The 16,340-nt window shown below is 50.7% G+C and overlaps 1 protein-coding gene across 1 annotated transcript; it reads right to left on the bottom strand.

Moving 5' to 3' along the window:
* Positions 1–1,082: 1,082 nt before the first annotated feature.
* On the bottom strand, positions 1,083–11,950 carry KRT79 (keratin 79; the record flags this gene model as incomplete). Its single annotated transcript, XM_081082272.1, has 9 exons — positions 1,083–1,285; positions 1,556–1,590; positions 2,264–2,484; positions 3,112–3,237; positions 3,422–3,586; positions 7,769–7,864; positions 7,988–8,048; positions 9,388–9,608; positions 11,474–11,950. 9 exons carry the CDS (start codon positions 11,948–11,950, stop codon positions 1,083–1,085), a joined length of 1,605 nt encoding a protein of 534 aa, XP_080938398.1.
* Positions 11,951–16,340: the final 4,390 nt, after the last annotated feature.

Below are 16,340 nucleotides of genomic sequence, written 5' to 3'. Positions count from 1 at the left end.
GGCTGAGAAAGAAATCATCTAACTCCAAGATGGTGAGCTGGGAAACCAGAATCCAGAGAGAAGGAAAGCAAAGGGAAGCAATTCTTGTTGAAGTCCTCATAAGCCAGAGGCTTTACACATGTTCTCATCACACCTGCTTTTACAAAGGAGGAAACTGGCACTCAGAGAGGTTAAGTAACTAACCCAAGGTCACACTGCTAATAAGTGGCAGAGCTGGATTTAAACCCAAGTCTGCCTAGTTCTGAAGCCCAAGATCTCTCCACTAAACAAGCATGCTACCTACCCCCACAGAGTTAGCGGAGGGCTCAATAGCATCAGGGGATGGGCTGGGTGATAGGCTGCTGCTCAGTTCCTGGGTACTGCCTTGAGCAACTTACATATTCCCTCCAGCCTTCTATGAGCTCTACAAGGGAGAGAGTATGAGCCAAGGCCAAGAGTGCTGATAACATTGAGCTAATGTGCTTTCAGCATGATGACTGGGGCATAGTGAGCATGTGGTTGTTGCTGCCTCAACCATCATGGAGTTAATCAATTGATAATTTCCATTCCCCAGACAAGACAGACTGGAGCCACAGACAGACAGCTAGCTGCAGTTGCCATTTATTGAGATACATCACAGGCACAGACAGTGAAGGGGGCTGGGGGTAGATTCAGGGAGTAGGTGGGTCTGGTGGGAGACTGGGGAGGTTAAAGGGTATTTGGGGACCACTCCTGGCTTCCCTTCCTCCTCCTCTAGCCTGTCCTAAGCTCAGACCAGATGAGCAGAGGTGTGGAAAGCAAGATGGCCTGGGAAATCCAGTCTCCTCTCAGTGGTCAAATGGTCACTCCAAATCACCCAAACACATCACTCAGGCTGGTGGCCTTAACCTCCCCTCCTATCCCATCGCAGAACAAAGGAGAAACCTGGGTAGAGTTGAGCCCTTCCCAAAATGCAGATCACATGCAAAGTGTGACATACAAATACACTGGGTCTGTGGTCCTGGGGCTGTTCCCACTCCTAAGGAGGAGGGTGGGGAGAGCAGCAGAGGTGGGCGAGTGGGGTGGGGAGAGGACTACAGGGCCCAGCTTGCAAGGCTCAGCAGCTAATACCTCCGGCTAGACGTCTTGACTGTGGTGGTCTTCCGCAGGATGGAGGTGCCCCCAGAAATGGGTCCTCCCTTGGTGCCATAGCCCACATTGGTGCTGAAGCCACCCTTGCTGACACCTCCACTCCCACCCAGGGAGATGCCACCCCCAAAGCCGGCTGCACCACCTCCGCACACAGTGGTAGAGTTGCCAATCACCGCTGCAAAGCAAAGGATTTGGATGAGGAAGGGCAGCCATGCTGAGAGAGGGCCAGGGACTTTCAGAAATCAGTGAGGGACAGGATGAAATCAGGCAGTGAAGCCCTAGGAAATGGATGGAGAGCTGGGGCAGGAAGTTCATTTTCTGGGGACCCATTGAACCTGTCTCCAGGAGCTCAAATGGAGGGGATGTGTGTTTTGGGCCAAGGACAGATTGAGTGGACTGAGCAGAGGACAGGGGCCGGCCTGGGGCGGGGCAGCAAAATACTCACAAATGCTGACAGCACTGGGACATTCTCCAGACATCCTGGGGGAAACAGAAAGGCCAGGAAAAGGGTCAGCAGTTCCAGGAGCCTGAGCAAAAGCCCTCTCCCTCCTCTCTCTGCCTTTACAGTGGTTCGGTTCAGGTGGCCACCTCTCGGGAACCAAGACCAGGAGACACAAGAAGAGTGTGCATGTGGCCATGCTGGACCTGGGGCCCTTCTGCCGGTGCTAAAGCCAGTACCACAGAGAAGCAGAGCCCAGCAGACACATCGCCGCCCTCCCGCCCCTCCCCATGCAGGACAGGGTCAGCACCCCTGCTCTGAGGAAGGGAAGACAAAGCCCAAACAGAGCAGCCCAGTTTCTGGTTAAAGTGACTGTCTTCATCTCAGGCCTTCCCCGAGATCAGAGATGATGGATCTTTTTCAAAGCTTCCACTGGTGATAGAATCTGGTGTTGGAAGAAGAAGCCTCACTCCTCTTAGCCTACCAACTACCAGAAGGATTACTGAGGGTTGTACCAACCAAGGGGATGCGCAGCAGAGGCAGCAAACACAAGTGGAGTGTCTCCCTCAGGTGATGAGTTGGGAGCTCCCTGGTTCCTCCCTTATCTACCTGCCCCCCACCAGAGCCAACTGCACAGCCACCTAACCCCCAACTCCCCACCCCCAACAGGGCAGGGCTGGGAAGCCCTCAGAATCAGGCAGGAGGGGTCGCCACCTGCTCTCCTCGCTCTCCAGCAGCTTGCGGTAGGTGGCGATCTCCACGTCCAGGGCCAGCTTGACATTCATGAGGGCCTGGTAGTCACGCAGCAACCGGGCCAGGTCTTCCTTGGCCTGGTGCAGGGCCGAGTCCAGGTCCCCAAGCTTCTTCTGCGCATCCTTTAATGCCAAACCCCCACGCTGCTCTGCGTCCGCAATGGCAGTCTGCAGTTGCTGGCACTGCCCAGGGAATGAGAGGTGTTGAGAACATCCTTCAAGGTTATCATACCCATCTCTCTGCCCTTAAGCCAGGCATCCCCCACCTGCTCCCACCACAACCAACTGGAAAAGAAGGAAATCAGAAATAGTCATCTGAAAGAGGAGATGCTATTACACAAGTAGGATCATGTAACACCAGTAGGAAAGTCCCTCCTGCTGCAGCTCAGCTTAGTGCCCCAAAAGAGATAAAATAAATAATACAACTTCACCAATAACCAGATGCTTCACTCTGTTCTAGGGAGGAGCCCAAACTTTTCAGCCATACCCTAGATGGATTCAGCAGCTATGACCTGGACCCTTGAACCCTGAGCCTCTGCTCTGATCTCCTGGAGATGGGGTCAATCTCCTTGGAGGAGGTCATCCCACCTGCTCTGCCACTAATACACTGTGATGGTGGCTAATCCCTTTCTGCCTCTGGGCCTGAGTTTCCTCTCTCATAAAAGGGGTGTGTTGATCGTGATGGTCCTGCATTTGTGTCCAGTCCACCAGGATAAGAGCAGATCTCATACCTCAGAATGACAGGCAGAAGGCCCCTCCACCTCCACCAACACCTGAGCCAGGCCCTCAGGCCCCCAACCAGAGGTTTACCTGCTTCTTGGCTGCATCTGCCTCACTCTGCAGCCTCTGGACAGTGCGGGTGAGCTCAGCAATTTCATTCTTGGTGTCCCGCAGATTGTCCCCATGCTTCCCAGCCGTCACCCGCAACTCCTCATACTAGAAGCCAAAGAAGTGGCAGTGAGCTGTCAGAAAGCTCCAGACCCAATGGGTAACCACTGGCCCACCCTCACAGCTGGAGGTGTCTGACCCCAGGCCTACAAGGAGCCCAGTGGCCCAGGCCTCTCCCAATGGAATAAGGTCCAGTCCCAGCTCACATACTTAAGCCAGCCATTCTCCTCACCTGGGTCTGGTACCAGGCCTCAGCCTCAGCCCTGCTCCTCTGGGCAATCAGCTCATACTGGGCCTTCACCTCAGCGATGATGCTGTCCAGGTCAAGTTTACGGTTATTGTCCATGGAGAGGATGACATTGGTGTCAGAAACGTTGGTCTGCACTTGGCTCAGTTCCTACAGAAACAAAATTAGCTGCCACCAGGCCCCCAGAAAACAACTAAAGGATGAAAGACAGGGGTCCAAGTGGCATCAGGCCAGGCTACACTCAAGAAGGAAACTGCAACTGCAAGAACAGCCTCAGTCTCTCCAGCTGTGAAATGGGGCTCTAATTTTAATAAACAACATATTTCTCTTTGTGGATTTGTAGGTTTCCATGAGTGAATGAGGGTGGTCTTGTTAGAATTATGGGACAGAAAGCTCAGGCTTTCCAAAGAAATGGGGCCAATGCAAGTAGAGGGGAAAGAGCCTTGTGGATTAAAAGGCATGTGCCTTCTTAGACACCAGGGACCCTGAAGGAAAGAGTGGGTGGAGAGTAAGATGAGGCCAAAGTGATGGCACTGGAACAGGGCCTGGAACCCACAGGGATGCTCCCAGGCCAGGGGGAGGCCATGAGGCTCCTTTCCTGCCCAGTAAGACATGCCAGGAATTGGTGGTTGGACCTCCAGATTTCCCTAAAATCTGGCTGTGAAAACAGACTATAAAATCTATTACCAAGTGCCACAGTGGCAATCACAGTTGATTTGCCCACGAAGCAAAAAGGGAATGACTGCTCTGGCCTTCATTCTTACCTAACACGCCCCCTCCTCCCGCCCTCCCCAGTCACCGCCCCAAAAGGAGCTGCAGATAGGCAATGAGGGACTTGGAAGTGACACCAGCTTGGCCCTTAGCTCACCTTCCCTGTCCACCTCTTCACCTTATTCTCTAACACACTCAATGCCCAACCCACCTGCTGCTCCCCAGACACATCATGCTCTTTGGTGCCCCCATGTCACTACACAGGCTGGGGCCCTGTCTGGCAGCTCTTCCTGTTCCTCCTTTGAAAGTCTCACTCTTCCTTTAAAATCCAACTCAAATGCCATCTGCTGTGAAGCTCCTCTAGTCCCCCAGGAAGGGTCAGCCACAGCTTGCTCCATGCACCATGTGATGAGTCACTGTGATGACTCATCACATGATAATCCAGGCCCATCAAAGACAGTGACTTTGTCCCTCTATTGTCCTGTGGAAGGTACTCAGTAAGTGTGTCATATAGACAAGAAATAGCAAAGGAGGGAACACTGGGTATGCCAGACATGTGCCTTAAAGAGTAGGGAAGCCAATTGCTACACATTCAGAGAAGAGAGGGGTGGGAACCATTGATCTGAAAGAGATAAGAACCTAAGAGAGGAAATGAGGAAGCCCCAAACAATGAATGACCATCAATGATCCCAGTAAGGAAGAACTGGGAGGCACCTAAGAAATCAGCATGATGGCACAGAACATTCCCAACAAGCTCCATCCAGACTGGTCACGTAGAGATATTGAACAGAGAAAAACAGAGCCAAAGATGAGCCAGTGAAATGCTGAAGCCAGTGAACAGGGGCTGATAGATAAGCTTTAGGAAAGAACAAGAGAGGCAGAAGACCCAGACAAAGCCAACAACTCAACAGCTATGTCATTTGTTTTTTTCCATCAGGAGGAACAGTCATCAAATTGGACAGAGCAGGATGTTTTAGAACAGTGGTCACCAACCTTTTGGACCTCATAGACCACCAATGGTCCATGGACCACCAGTTGGCAACCACTGCTTTAGATGAAATGGAAACCCAAGACAAATACAGATAATATGAGAAGCCTTGGCCTTGTTGGGGATCTCAAGGGTCCACGTCAGAGGAGCATATCCTAGGAGGCCATGGGGATTGCCAAGACGCTGCACACCCCCCATGATCCTGGAGAACTAGGGACAGCAGGAAAGGTTCCAGAATCCAGAGCCCCAGACACAGCAAGTGTCTCATGTTCAAAAGGGAGAAATTTTGAAGGAACAGCAGCCTCCTGATCACCACACCCTCTGTCTGAGGAACAGCAGCTGTGTGTGAAGCCTCCCCACACCAGCCAGAGGAGCCACCACAACTGTGAACAGCACCCATCAGAGGAGCTGCTACCAACTGAGGAGCAGCTGCTACCACAACCGCCTGAGGAGCAACCCCAGCCCGAGGAGCCACTGCCACCCAAGGAGCAGCCACTGAATGACTTAACATCTAGATATGGTGGTACGATCAAACATGGGTAGACAAAGAAACCCCCAAAGGAAAGAAAAGGAGAACTTGCCAGAAAAGCAGCTAAGTGATACAGAGGCATGCAACATGACAGAAAAAGAATTCGGATTAAGGGTCCTAGAGTGCATAAACCGAATGGAGGAAAAAATCAACAACTTATGCAAGAAGCAAGAAGAAACAGATGAAAAAATCAATAAATTATGTAAGAACCAAGAAGAAATGAAGAGTGATATAGCTGCAATAAAAAACACCATTGAAAGTTTCAACAGTAGACTAGGAGAAGCGGAGGACCAAATTAGCGAATTAGAAGACAGGGAAACAAAACACACCCAAACTGAACAGCAACTGGAGAAAAAAATTAAAAGGGAGAAATTTTAACTTCTCCAAGTTAAACTTGATATCTATCTCTTGTGAATCTCTAGTCTAAATTATAAAATGTGTGTGAGAGAGTAGGAGCCAGCAATATTTCCCTAAGGAAAAGTCAAAATGAATGGATTTTTTTCCAGGGTTGTATTACTAAGCTTCTAAAGGACTGCCATGGACATGGTTTGACCAAGCCATTTCTTTGTGTGTGTTTTTTTGGAAGGCACATTTTTCTCTCTTTGGAAATTCTTTTTTATTCTGGCATTCTTAAAAATAAGACAGAAAAAATGTGGGCCAAATGATGACATGCTAACTAGATTTTAAAGTAGCTGAGCCAAAAAAAATAATAATAATTAATTAATTAAAGTAGTTCGGCCATTTAAACCAGAAATTACTGGTTAATGGTGTGAGGCCTGCCTACTAGGAAGGCACCACTAAAGATCAAGTCTAGTCCTTGGTCTAGGACTCTATTCTCACTCTGTCTGCCTTAATGCAATTATCAATGATTTACACTGAAATATAATCAACTAACTAAACTGAAAGTTTATCAAATCTGCAGATAACCCAAAGCTGATGCATCACTAATATATCCAATTGAGCATCTCCAATACATGGAGAGGAGAATCCAGTTTCAAAGTGCCCACAATGACCTGCAACAATGGGATGAAACTTCAATAACATTTCACAAGAAAATGCTCTTGCATTCAGTTTCAAAAATTCAACTTCCCCAATACAGGAAGCTGGAGGACAGTGGATGCCTGTCTCCCCTGAAAGCATTGATGTGGGAAAAAATCCAGGAGGATTTTAAGGAAAAAACATGGTGAGATGGTTTTTAAAATAACGCATAAGCTAGTACAATATTAGGTTGCATAAATAGAACTCTGTATCTGTAGCCTCCCTCCCACCCTTCTGTTTTCTGAATTCAGGATTCAGAATCTTGTTTCCTAAACTTCTGCACATACCACAGATTCCAATCCCCTAATCCTGACCTCTAAATGTTTGTCATATGAAAGACATACGTCACATGGAAGATAATTGGATATGTGCAGCCCACGGGGCAGAATCAGGGTCTATCAAGAGCAGAAGCCATGGGAAGAAGATTCAAGTCAGCTTTCTAATAAATTTGTTCAGAAATGGAAATGCCTGGCCCAAAATAAATATATGTAGAAGATCCCCACTGAGAAATTAGAGAAAGTGCTTTAAAATGAGTGTGAGGCTTACCCTGAGGTCCCTGCATAGGGACTCATGTTAAGTACAACCCTCTCACCAAGTTCTTCAAATCCCCCTTGTTTCCTAGAACCTCACCACCCACACCTCATCTCCTGCTCCAACCTGGAATGTCAGTCCCCATCTCAGCTCTGTCCATCTCTGCTCCTTCATCCCTTGCTCTATTACAAACTGGGCAAAAGGGGGAACACAGTATAACACAGCAGCAAGAGTCAGAGTTTGAAGTTAGAGAAGTGGATTTTAACTCCAGCAATGCCTCTAGCTACGTGACCATGAGCAAATTGCTCTGAACCTCAGTGTCCCTGACTATACAATGGAGACAATAATACTTGTAGAGTTGCTGAGCGCTTGGCCCAGTGCCTGGCCCATTTAAGCACTTAATAAATGGAAGCTAGTATTAATCAAAGGTCCAGGTTTATCATCTATCAACTAAATGGCACTGGTGAATTCAGATCAGTCCTCTGGAGGGATCCCCGTGCTGTATGTAACGATCCCTGTCCACTGGCCATCTCACCATTTCATAGAGATGATTCAGGAAGTCGAGCTCCTCGGTCAAGGTGCCCACTTTGCTGTGTAGATCCATCCGGCCCATGTACGCAGCATCCACATCCTGGGGATGAGGGAGAGAGCAGGGCAGATGGCTCAGCCCTCAGCCTCAGGCCTCTCTCAGAGTCAGCCCAGCCGTCCGGCAGCCAAAGAACCACCCTCCTCCACTCCCTGTCACCCTACTCACCTTCTTGAGCACCACAAACTCGTTCTCAGCAGCAGTGCGCTTGTTGATTTCATCTTCATACCTGTTACACAGAAAAGATTCAGGCCAGGCTCACCCCTGATGTGCCTTTTAAGGTACTGGACCTTCTTGGCTTTAAGGAAGCCTTGAAGGGTCCCACACTGGCCAAGAACACCTTTGGGAAGCAGTTCGGTAATGCAGCCAACCGGTGAAGAAACTTGGGGTGCAGACTTTAAATATTCCTCCCTGCGTCTTTTGAGGAAATGGCACAGAATTTGTGCAATACTACACCAGTTAAGAGAAGCCATCTCTTTGGAAAAGAGCCCTTAGGACAGCGGTTCTCAACCTGTGGGTCGCGACCCCTTTGGGGGTCGAACGACCCTTTCACAGGGGTCGCCTAAGACCATCGGAAAACACATATATAATTACATATTGTTTTTTGTGATTAATCACTATGCTTTAATTATGTTCAATTTGTAACAATGAAAATACATCCTGCATATCAGATATTTACATTACGATTCATAACAGTAGCAAAATTATAGTTATGAAGTAGCAACGAAAATAATTTTATGGTTGGGGGTCACCACAACATGAGGAACTGTATTAAAGGGTCGCAGAATTAGGAAGGTTGAGATCCACTGCCTTAGGAGGCTTTACAGAAACAGGTGGTGATGTGTCAACAGGATGGCATTTCAAACAACTAGCTTATCTCCAACTGCTTTTGCTGAGACTTTAAGGTTTCCAACAACTCAGGTCAAGTTGTTGAGAAAATTATGAAAAAGTATGCCTTAAAATTATAAATATACATATCAACGATTTATACGATGTGAGCCTTATTTGGATCTTGATTCAAACAAACTGTATTTTTAAATGCTATTACTGTAATGGAACAATTTGAAAATCAAAATTGACTAACTACTTGATGAGATTGAGGAATTACTGTTTTAAAGGTTTTAGGTGTGATTATGGCATTGTGCTTATGTTTGTTAAGTCAAGTTATGAAGATGAACTATATGAACATATCCAGTAAAAAATTTTTGTGAATTAAATTACGTGATGGCTTGGATTTGCTAAGACAATAAGGGAGGAAAGAAAGTAAGTAGGGATACAGATGAAGCGAGATTGGCTGTTGATAATTATTAAAGCTGGGTAATGAGAACATATAAGTTCATTACACTATTCTCCCCACCATATAATAAAGACTTTTCAAAATTATTGACAAGTGTGACAATTCTCCAGGAGGCTATGGGTCCGGTGCCTGAGCACCGAGGGAAGCAGCTCTGTCTGTGCATCTCCCATGTGGGTCCCAGGACCCTGCAGATGAGACGGCTCTCTCTGCGGAGATTTCCAAGGGCCCCCGCCCCTCCCCACACAGCCCCAGCCTGCCCAGCCCTCCTCACTTGTTCTTGAAGTCCTCGACGAGATCCTGAACGTTCCTCAACTCTAAGTCCAGCCTGCCCCGCTCGCCCTGGAGGTTGTCCAGCTGCCTGCGCAGGCTGCCCAGGTAGGCCTCAAACAGGGGCTCCAGGTTGTTTCTGGTGACGCCCAAGTTCTGGCCCTGCTCCTGCAGCAGCGCCCACTTGGTCTCCAACACCTTATTCTGCTGCTCCAGGAAACGCACCTGAGCCAGAGCAAGAAGAGCGGTGGGCTGGCACCATCCCCTTTCCCCAGGAGGGACTGAGAATGGGGCTCCTCACCACCGTCCGTCCGTCCACAACCAGGACATCCCAGGGGCAGTGCAGGCCTACGCCTTGCTGAAGGGAGGAGTTCCTGAGGGAACGGTCTTTGCTGGAAAAGGTGGTCCTGATGACAAGGGCTCTAAAGAGTTAATAAGCACACAAGCCCCAGCTCCGTCATTTACTAGTTAGTGACAGTCAGGTCACTCCTCTCTGGGCTTCCCTTCCTCATTTGTCCCGGGTGAACTGGACTAGACCAATGTTTTTGAACCCAATTCTACATCAAAATCAACTGTTAAAAATGCAAATGCATATATATGTGTGTGTGTATATACATAATATATAGATAACTATATATGCATATGTTTATGATTATATATATACACACACATTAAAAAAGAGAGAGAAAACAAATGTGACAAAAAAATTTTAATTGATGAATCTGGCTGAGAGTATAAAAGAGTATGTTGTACTCTTCCTGCAACTTTTCTGTAAATCAGACTTTTTAAGAAAAAAATTGTAAATAGCAATGCCCAGCCCTATCTCTAAAGACTCAGAAGGGGGCTCATGGCAAGGGTTTGACAGGCCCCAGGGGGGTTCTCTGCAGAGCTAGGGTTCCCAGACACCAGACACAGACAACCTCTCAGGCCCCCAGCTCCCAGGCCATGATTCTGAGAGCCTGAATGGGGTTTTTGCTTATTTAGCCTCTGGGACAGTCCCATAGAAGAACCAAAAGCCACTAGGGTGGAAGGTGAGGAGGGTGGGCGGAATGGCTTGCTTCACCCTCTGCTATCCAGTCTCTCAAGGTCCCACCCCCACAGCACCCCAGGCCCACAGTCATGTGGCCCAGGCACACCACGCAGCAGGTGCACTTGCCATAAGCAATAAGGAGCCCTCTTAGTGCCAAGCTCTGCCTCCAGGTAGCTGTATGATCCTGGGAAAATTACATGACCTCTCTAAACCTGTTTTCTCTTCTTAATAATGGACACAATGTTACCTATTGTGGTTCCTCCTGGGACACTGTGGGTATCGCATGAGAAAGGGACATGAATGTCCTTGGGGAACCCACAAATCACTGAACCCAGGTACAGTCATCCACCAGGATTTCCCCCATCATGGACCTGGAGGCTCAGGGTAGAGATAGACAGGGCCAGCAAAACAGACCTGGAAATGCCAGTGAACAGGACAAGAGCCTCCCAGTCCACCTGGATGCTAGGGAGGGAGTCAGGACACTTCCAGCCTGGGACAGATCAGACCCCATGCCCCAGGTTATGGAGTTTGGAGAAACAAAAGGAGGCCTTCCCCTAGGACACACACCCTCCCCGCATTGTGTCTGACTACATCTTTGTCCTTAGGCCTCCACCAAGACTGAGAGAATAGGGAACAGGTGGGGCTTCTTGGGTAATTTTCACTTGAGTCAATTTCCTAGCTGTCAAATGGCAAAAGGCAATAAGGGCCACCTTGTTAAGAGGAGCAATGAGGACAATCCGCTATGTAATTGTGAGCTAAGGCTGCTGTGTAATAGAGTAACTATGACCACAGGAAAGGCCGTAGCTGTCAGGGTGGGCTTGGCCAATAGGCTGCATGAGTAGACCCGAGATTCACCTGAGCAATTACAGTAAAGACCTGAAGATTGCCTCCAGCCATCCAGGTCTGGACATCCCAGGCTCAGGCTGGAAGAGCTCGAAAAGTCATCCCATCGACCCCACCCAAATGCACATGGGCTGCAGCAGCCTCCATCCAGCCCACCCCTCTCAGAGGCCCTGTCACTACTGCAGGACCCTCCCTGCCTCCTTCCACCTTGGCCCACCTTGTCGATGAAGGAGGCGAACTTGTTGTTGAGGGTCTTGATCTGCTCCCGCTCCTGAGTGCGCACCCGCTGGATCTCCGGATCAATCTCCACATGGAGTGGGGTCAGCAGGCTCTGGTTGACAGTGACCTCCTGGATGCCACCAGGAGGACAGACAGGCCCAAATGTCTGCCTTCCAACCCCCAGGCCCATGAAAGCCCCGCTGCCATGGCCGAAGCCGCCTAGGGCCCGCCCTGAGGAGGCCCCTCCAGCCATACTGACGGAGATGCTCTTGCTGCCCCCCAAGTTATAGAGGCTCCGGCTGCCAAAGCCGCCTGTGCTAGTGCCACAGCGGGCCCCACCACCACTGCCACTGCTCCGAGACATGGTGACAGAGCTGAAGCTGGTGTGGGCCCTGGGCCCACCCCCTCCACTGGCAGAGTTGGAGCTGAAGCCCCCTTTGGTGGTGTACGTCCGCCGAGCCATCGAGGACCTCATGGCTGTCAGAGGGGCTAGAGCGCAGGCTGAGAGCTGGGAGGGACTGTGATGAGCTGCTGGGCCACTGATGCGCTTTTTATCTTTTCCCAACTGGGCCGGCTCTTCACCTCCACAGATGCTCCTGCCCCATCGCCCCAGGAGGAGAGGGAGGGGCCCTGTGGGCTGGGGCGGGAGAGTCCCTTCTCCCCCAGCAGGAAGGAGGGGCTGCTCCCAGTTGTCACCTGTGCCCCAGAGCTGAGGCTGAGCAGAGACTGTCTGGGGCAGGATGCCACCCCCTGGGGCTCCCCTGCCTTGGAACAGGATGATACGGGCTCCCACAGCCACCTCCACCACGCAGTGGCTGGTTTGGTCTCCTCCCACCCAGCCCTGGTGGCCGCTATCAATGGGGCTCTGTTCTGTGGGGTTTGTCCCAGGCCCCTGTTGTAAGCCAAGGCCCCAGGGCCCAGACCGTGCAGGTGGTGAGTGAAGGCGCATTGGGCAATGGGTTGTGGAGAGAGAGCCCAGCCCTGCTGCAGTCCCACCTCCCAGCCCACGGCCTCATTGCCCCCTGGCAGGTCTGGGTGGGGGGCACAGGTGGCAGAGTGGGTGTGGGGACAACCTGTTTTCTTGTCATACACCACAGACTGTGTGCTGCGTGGAGATCCTGTGCTGGGCAAAGTGGATGGGAGGGCAGGAAGAAGGTTCCTGCCCAACCACGGCACCTGCGCACTTCAGGAACTAGAAAGACCTGGTCCCTCAGGGGCAAAGAGAAACAGTGGGCTTGGACTATCGCCTGAGGCCCCCGGCCCTCTGCTTTACAGCAGAGCCTCCCAGAAGGGTGCAGCCAGTCTGCAGGGAGCTGGAGGGGGTGGAGGACACATCCCATCTGGCTGGACATAGAAGTATGTATTCAACAAAAGCCCCACTAGGACCATGGAGCACCCCAGCATTCCTGTCTTCCCAGTCCACAAGGAGCCCCTTGCTTGATTCAGAAGGAGCCAGCGGAGGGAGGGTCCTCAAATCACTTCACACAGTCCCCTCCTTGTTTCACCACCTCAGGCTACTGGGACCAACAGCCACAAGGGAAACTTGGAAATGTTAGTCAAATGCTAGGACTGAGGGAGTACAGAGGGGTTGACTTTAGAGATTGTCCCTCCTCAACTACTTGGGGCGGGGAGGGGGGGTGGGGGGGAGGGGGAGGCAGAAAGGAGAGAGACTTGCCTGAGGGAAGGAGAGAGATGGTACTGGCTGGGCTCCTCACACAGCTGCCAGGGCTAGAGCTGGGACTCTCACCAGTCTGTGTTCCCAGGACCCCAAAGGAGAGGGCATGGTACCACCCTCAAGGGAGGCAGGAGGAGAGCAGCCCACGTCTCCCAGGGTCAAGAAGTTGAATATACTCCCATGAGCAATAGGGCAAGGGGCACTGACAGAACCAGTCCCTTACTTTTCCTCCCTGCTTGGAGCTAGGATAACAGGTGTTTGGGGTAGGAATCGGGGAGGGGAGATGAATTCCCCACTGAGCTGTGTGTCCTCTGGCAACTCTCAACCTCTCTGGGCCTCTTTGCCTCTGCCTTTTTTTTGTTTTGTTTTGGTTTTGGTTTTGTTTTTGGTTTAGTTTGGCTTTTTGTTTTTTTTAATATTTTTTTATTTTATTGTTTAAGGTATTACAAATAGTAGTACATATGTCTCTCCCCGCCCCCCCATTGACCGCCCCCCTACCTCCTGGCACTTGCCCTCGTCCCCTCACCGTCAGTGTCTTGCATCTGTCGGTTGTGCTTATATGTGGCCATACAAGTTCTCCATTGAACAGACTGTCAAACTACAGCGGGAAGGTAAGGGAGGGTTGCGGGGGTAAGAGATCAACCGAAGGGAAGTCCTTTCAAAAAGCACCTGCCTGTGATTGCAGAACCCAGCTGTCACTTCCCTAACCTTTGTCCCTGCCCCTGAGGCTGTTATCACTTTCTCAGCCTCCCTTATCTCTCCCTAATGGGGGTGTGGGAGGCAAAGACAGTTGTGAGTGGGGCCTCCCTCCCTGGGGAAAGGAGTGATGTCAGCCCTCTGAGTCAGGAGCAGCCCTGGTGGTAGGAGTAGAGTGGGCTGCAAACACACATTCCACCCTCCACAGCCACACATATTTACCTGGTGCTCTGTGCCAGACTTTGTGCTGGGAGCTGATGACAGACACACAGGCAACCCAGGGCCCACTCTCGCTCTCACAGTTACTTCCTGGGTAGCCTCCCTCCTACCCAGCAGGACATCTCACCAGTCCCAGCCCAGACAGTGTGGGAGCCACTGTGCCTCCTCCTATCCTGCCTCTCCACTTTCGTGCAGGCCACCCAAGCTCATACCTTCTCTGTAGCCCAAGAGGGAGCAGTTTCCTCCCCCAGCTGCCGCTCAGTCTAAGAGCACCCATCTCTGGAGACTGTCACCTATCTAGGGCCCCTCCCTGTGACAGGACAAGAGGTGATGGAATGATAGATGAAGTGGGACAACTGGGCACCGAACGTGGGTCAGGCTGGGTGCTAAATAGAAAAGATACAGGGGTGAAGAGAACACAGTCACTGCCCTTGAGAAGCTCCCATACAAAGGTAGGACTTTCTATGGTTATATAGGCAACACTTAATTGAGCACTCACTGTAGGGCAGACAGGAGCCTATACACTTTCCATGCAATAACACCTTTCGTCTCCATTCTGAATATACTCCCTTTGCCTCTTTCCAGATCCAGTCACCTGCCCCAGATCCATTCACCAATCTCCTTGACCCTGGTAGGCTGCTTCCTTGTTCTCTGGCTTCCAGCTGGGTTGGCCAAAGGGAGACCCCATCAGGAGGTCTGGGAGGGAGAGAGGGCCAGTATTTCTTCCCGCTCCCTCCCTGTTTCTGCACTGGATGTCTCCTTCCACATGATCTCTCCACCGTTCCCCAACTCTATCACCCAGTCACCACCTCTCCCTCCTGTGTCTCCAGCTCTCTGCAGGATGTCCACCTGGTCCTGATTTTCCCAGGACCATCCCGCGTTAGCACAGAAAATCCCACATCCCAGAAAACCTCTCAGCCTGGACGAACCAGACAGTAGCCTCCCCAGCTCTGGGGTGGCAATGGCTTCCCAGCGCTGCCAGCCTCTGGCCTCTGCATCCTATGCTTGTTCCCTTAGCCACGCCCACACCTCTGTAAATAATCCTTTCATTAAAGTCTATTTAACTGAACTATTTTGGGTGAATTTGTTTGCTTTTGAAATCCTGAATGTTACCATCCCCAAATGGCCCTCTTAGTATTATTAATGTCTTTTTACAGATGAGGAAACAGAAGCACAGGGAGAAGTTAAGTAACTTGGTCAAAGTTACACCACTAGTAAATGGCAGAGCTGGGATCCAAGCTCCAGAGCCTTATGCTCACCCACTCATGTCTCCCTCACAGACGGCTGACAAGCCTCCTTCTTGGATACTTTTGATGGAGAGACCCATGGATCTGAAAAAAAGGCTGACCTCTCTCTCTTATTAGCCTGGACCTCTGGGCAGGCTTTGGAGTTGACCCAGGTGGAGAGGGAGAAGATGGGAGGAGCAGTGCAAGAGCCAAGACAACGGCTGAGGTAGCACCTGGCCCCGATGTCCATTCTCCAGGCTTCCTGCAAAAGAGGGAAGGAGGAGAAACTTCCAGTCTCATGTTCAGACAGGCCCATGGGTGGGATAGAGCCAAGAGGTAAGGGGGATGGGGCATAGTTCCAGTCCTAATTCCGCATCCTGATCCCTGTCCTGCGTGCAGGAGAAGAGCCTGCCCAGAGGTCCCAGGCTAATGGAGAAGCTGAGTCCTAGACCAGAACAGACAGGAACAGAGCCCAGGATGGCAACGGTGCAGCCAGGCTGTGCTGGAAACAGGAAGTGTCTGGTGGGTTCAGACACAGGGAGCTGGGAAGGTTTCCAGGAGGAGAAGAATCTGGTCCAAACTTGGGGAAAAGGAGAAGCAGGATGAAGGGGGGGCTGTCCTGAATCAGAAATGGAGCCTATCCTGGAGGATTAACCAGGGAACAAGCTACAAGAGATGCTAAAACATCAGAGAGTATACTGGGGGGCTGGAAGGAAGCCTCTGATAAGCTGATTGGGGTGAGAAGTGAGATGCCCATAGGATATAACCTGAACAAGCCTAAATATTTCACAGATTGCCTTCTGTGGAGAGTGGGCTGGGCAGTGGCACACCTTCTGTTTTGCTGGGTGTGCAAGCCTGGAGGCCTAGCTGAATTGCTGGAAGGAGTGACAGAGACATGCACATTGCCACAGGGAACCTTTGACCCTGCCCTTCGGCCTCTCCTCAAATGCCCTTGGAACACACATTGAAGGCTATTGCTCAGCATCACTGCTGAATTATTAACCTGACTGGGGCACCCCTGTCCAGGAGGAAGGCCAGATTAAAGCTCA

The sequence above is a fragment of the Myotis nattereri genome (genome assembly GCF_964212035.1).
Source record: "Myotis nattereri genome assembly, chromosome: 2".
NCBI lineage: Eukaryota > Metazoa > Chordata > Mammalia > Chiroptera > Vespertilionidae > Myotis > Myotis nattereri.
The sequence above is the reverse complement of the archived record's forward strand: the minus strand, read 5'-3'. Positions and strand labels throughout refer to the sequence as shown.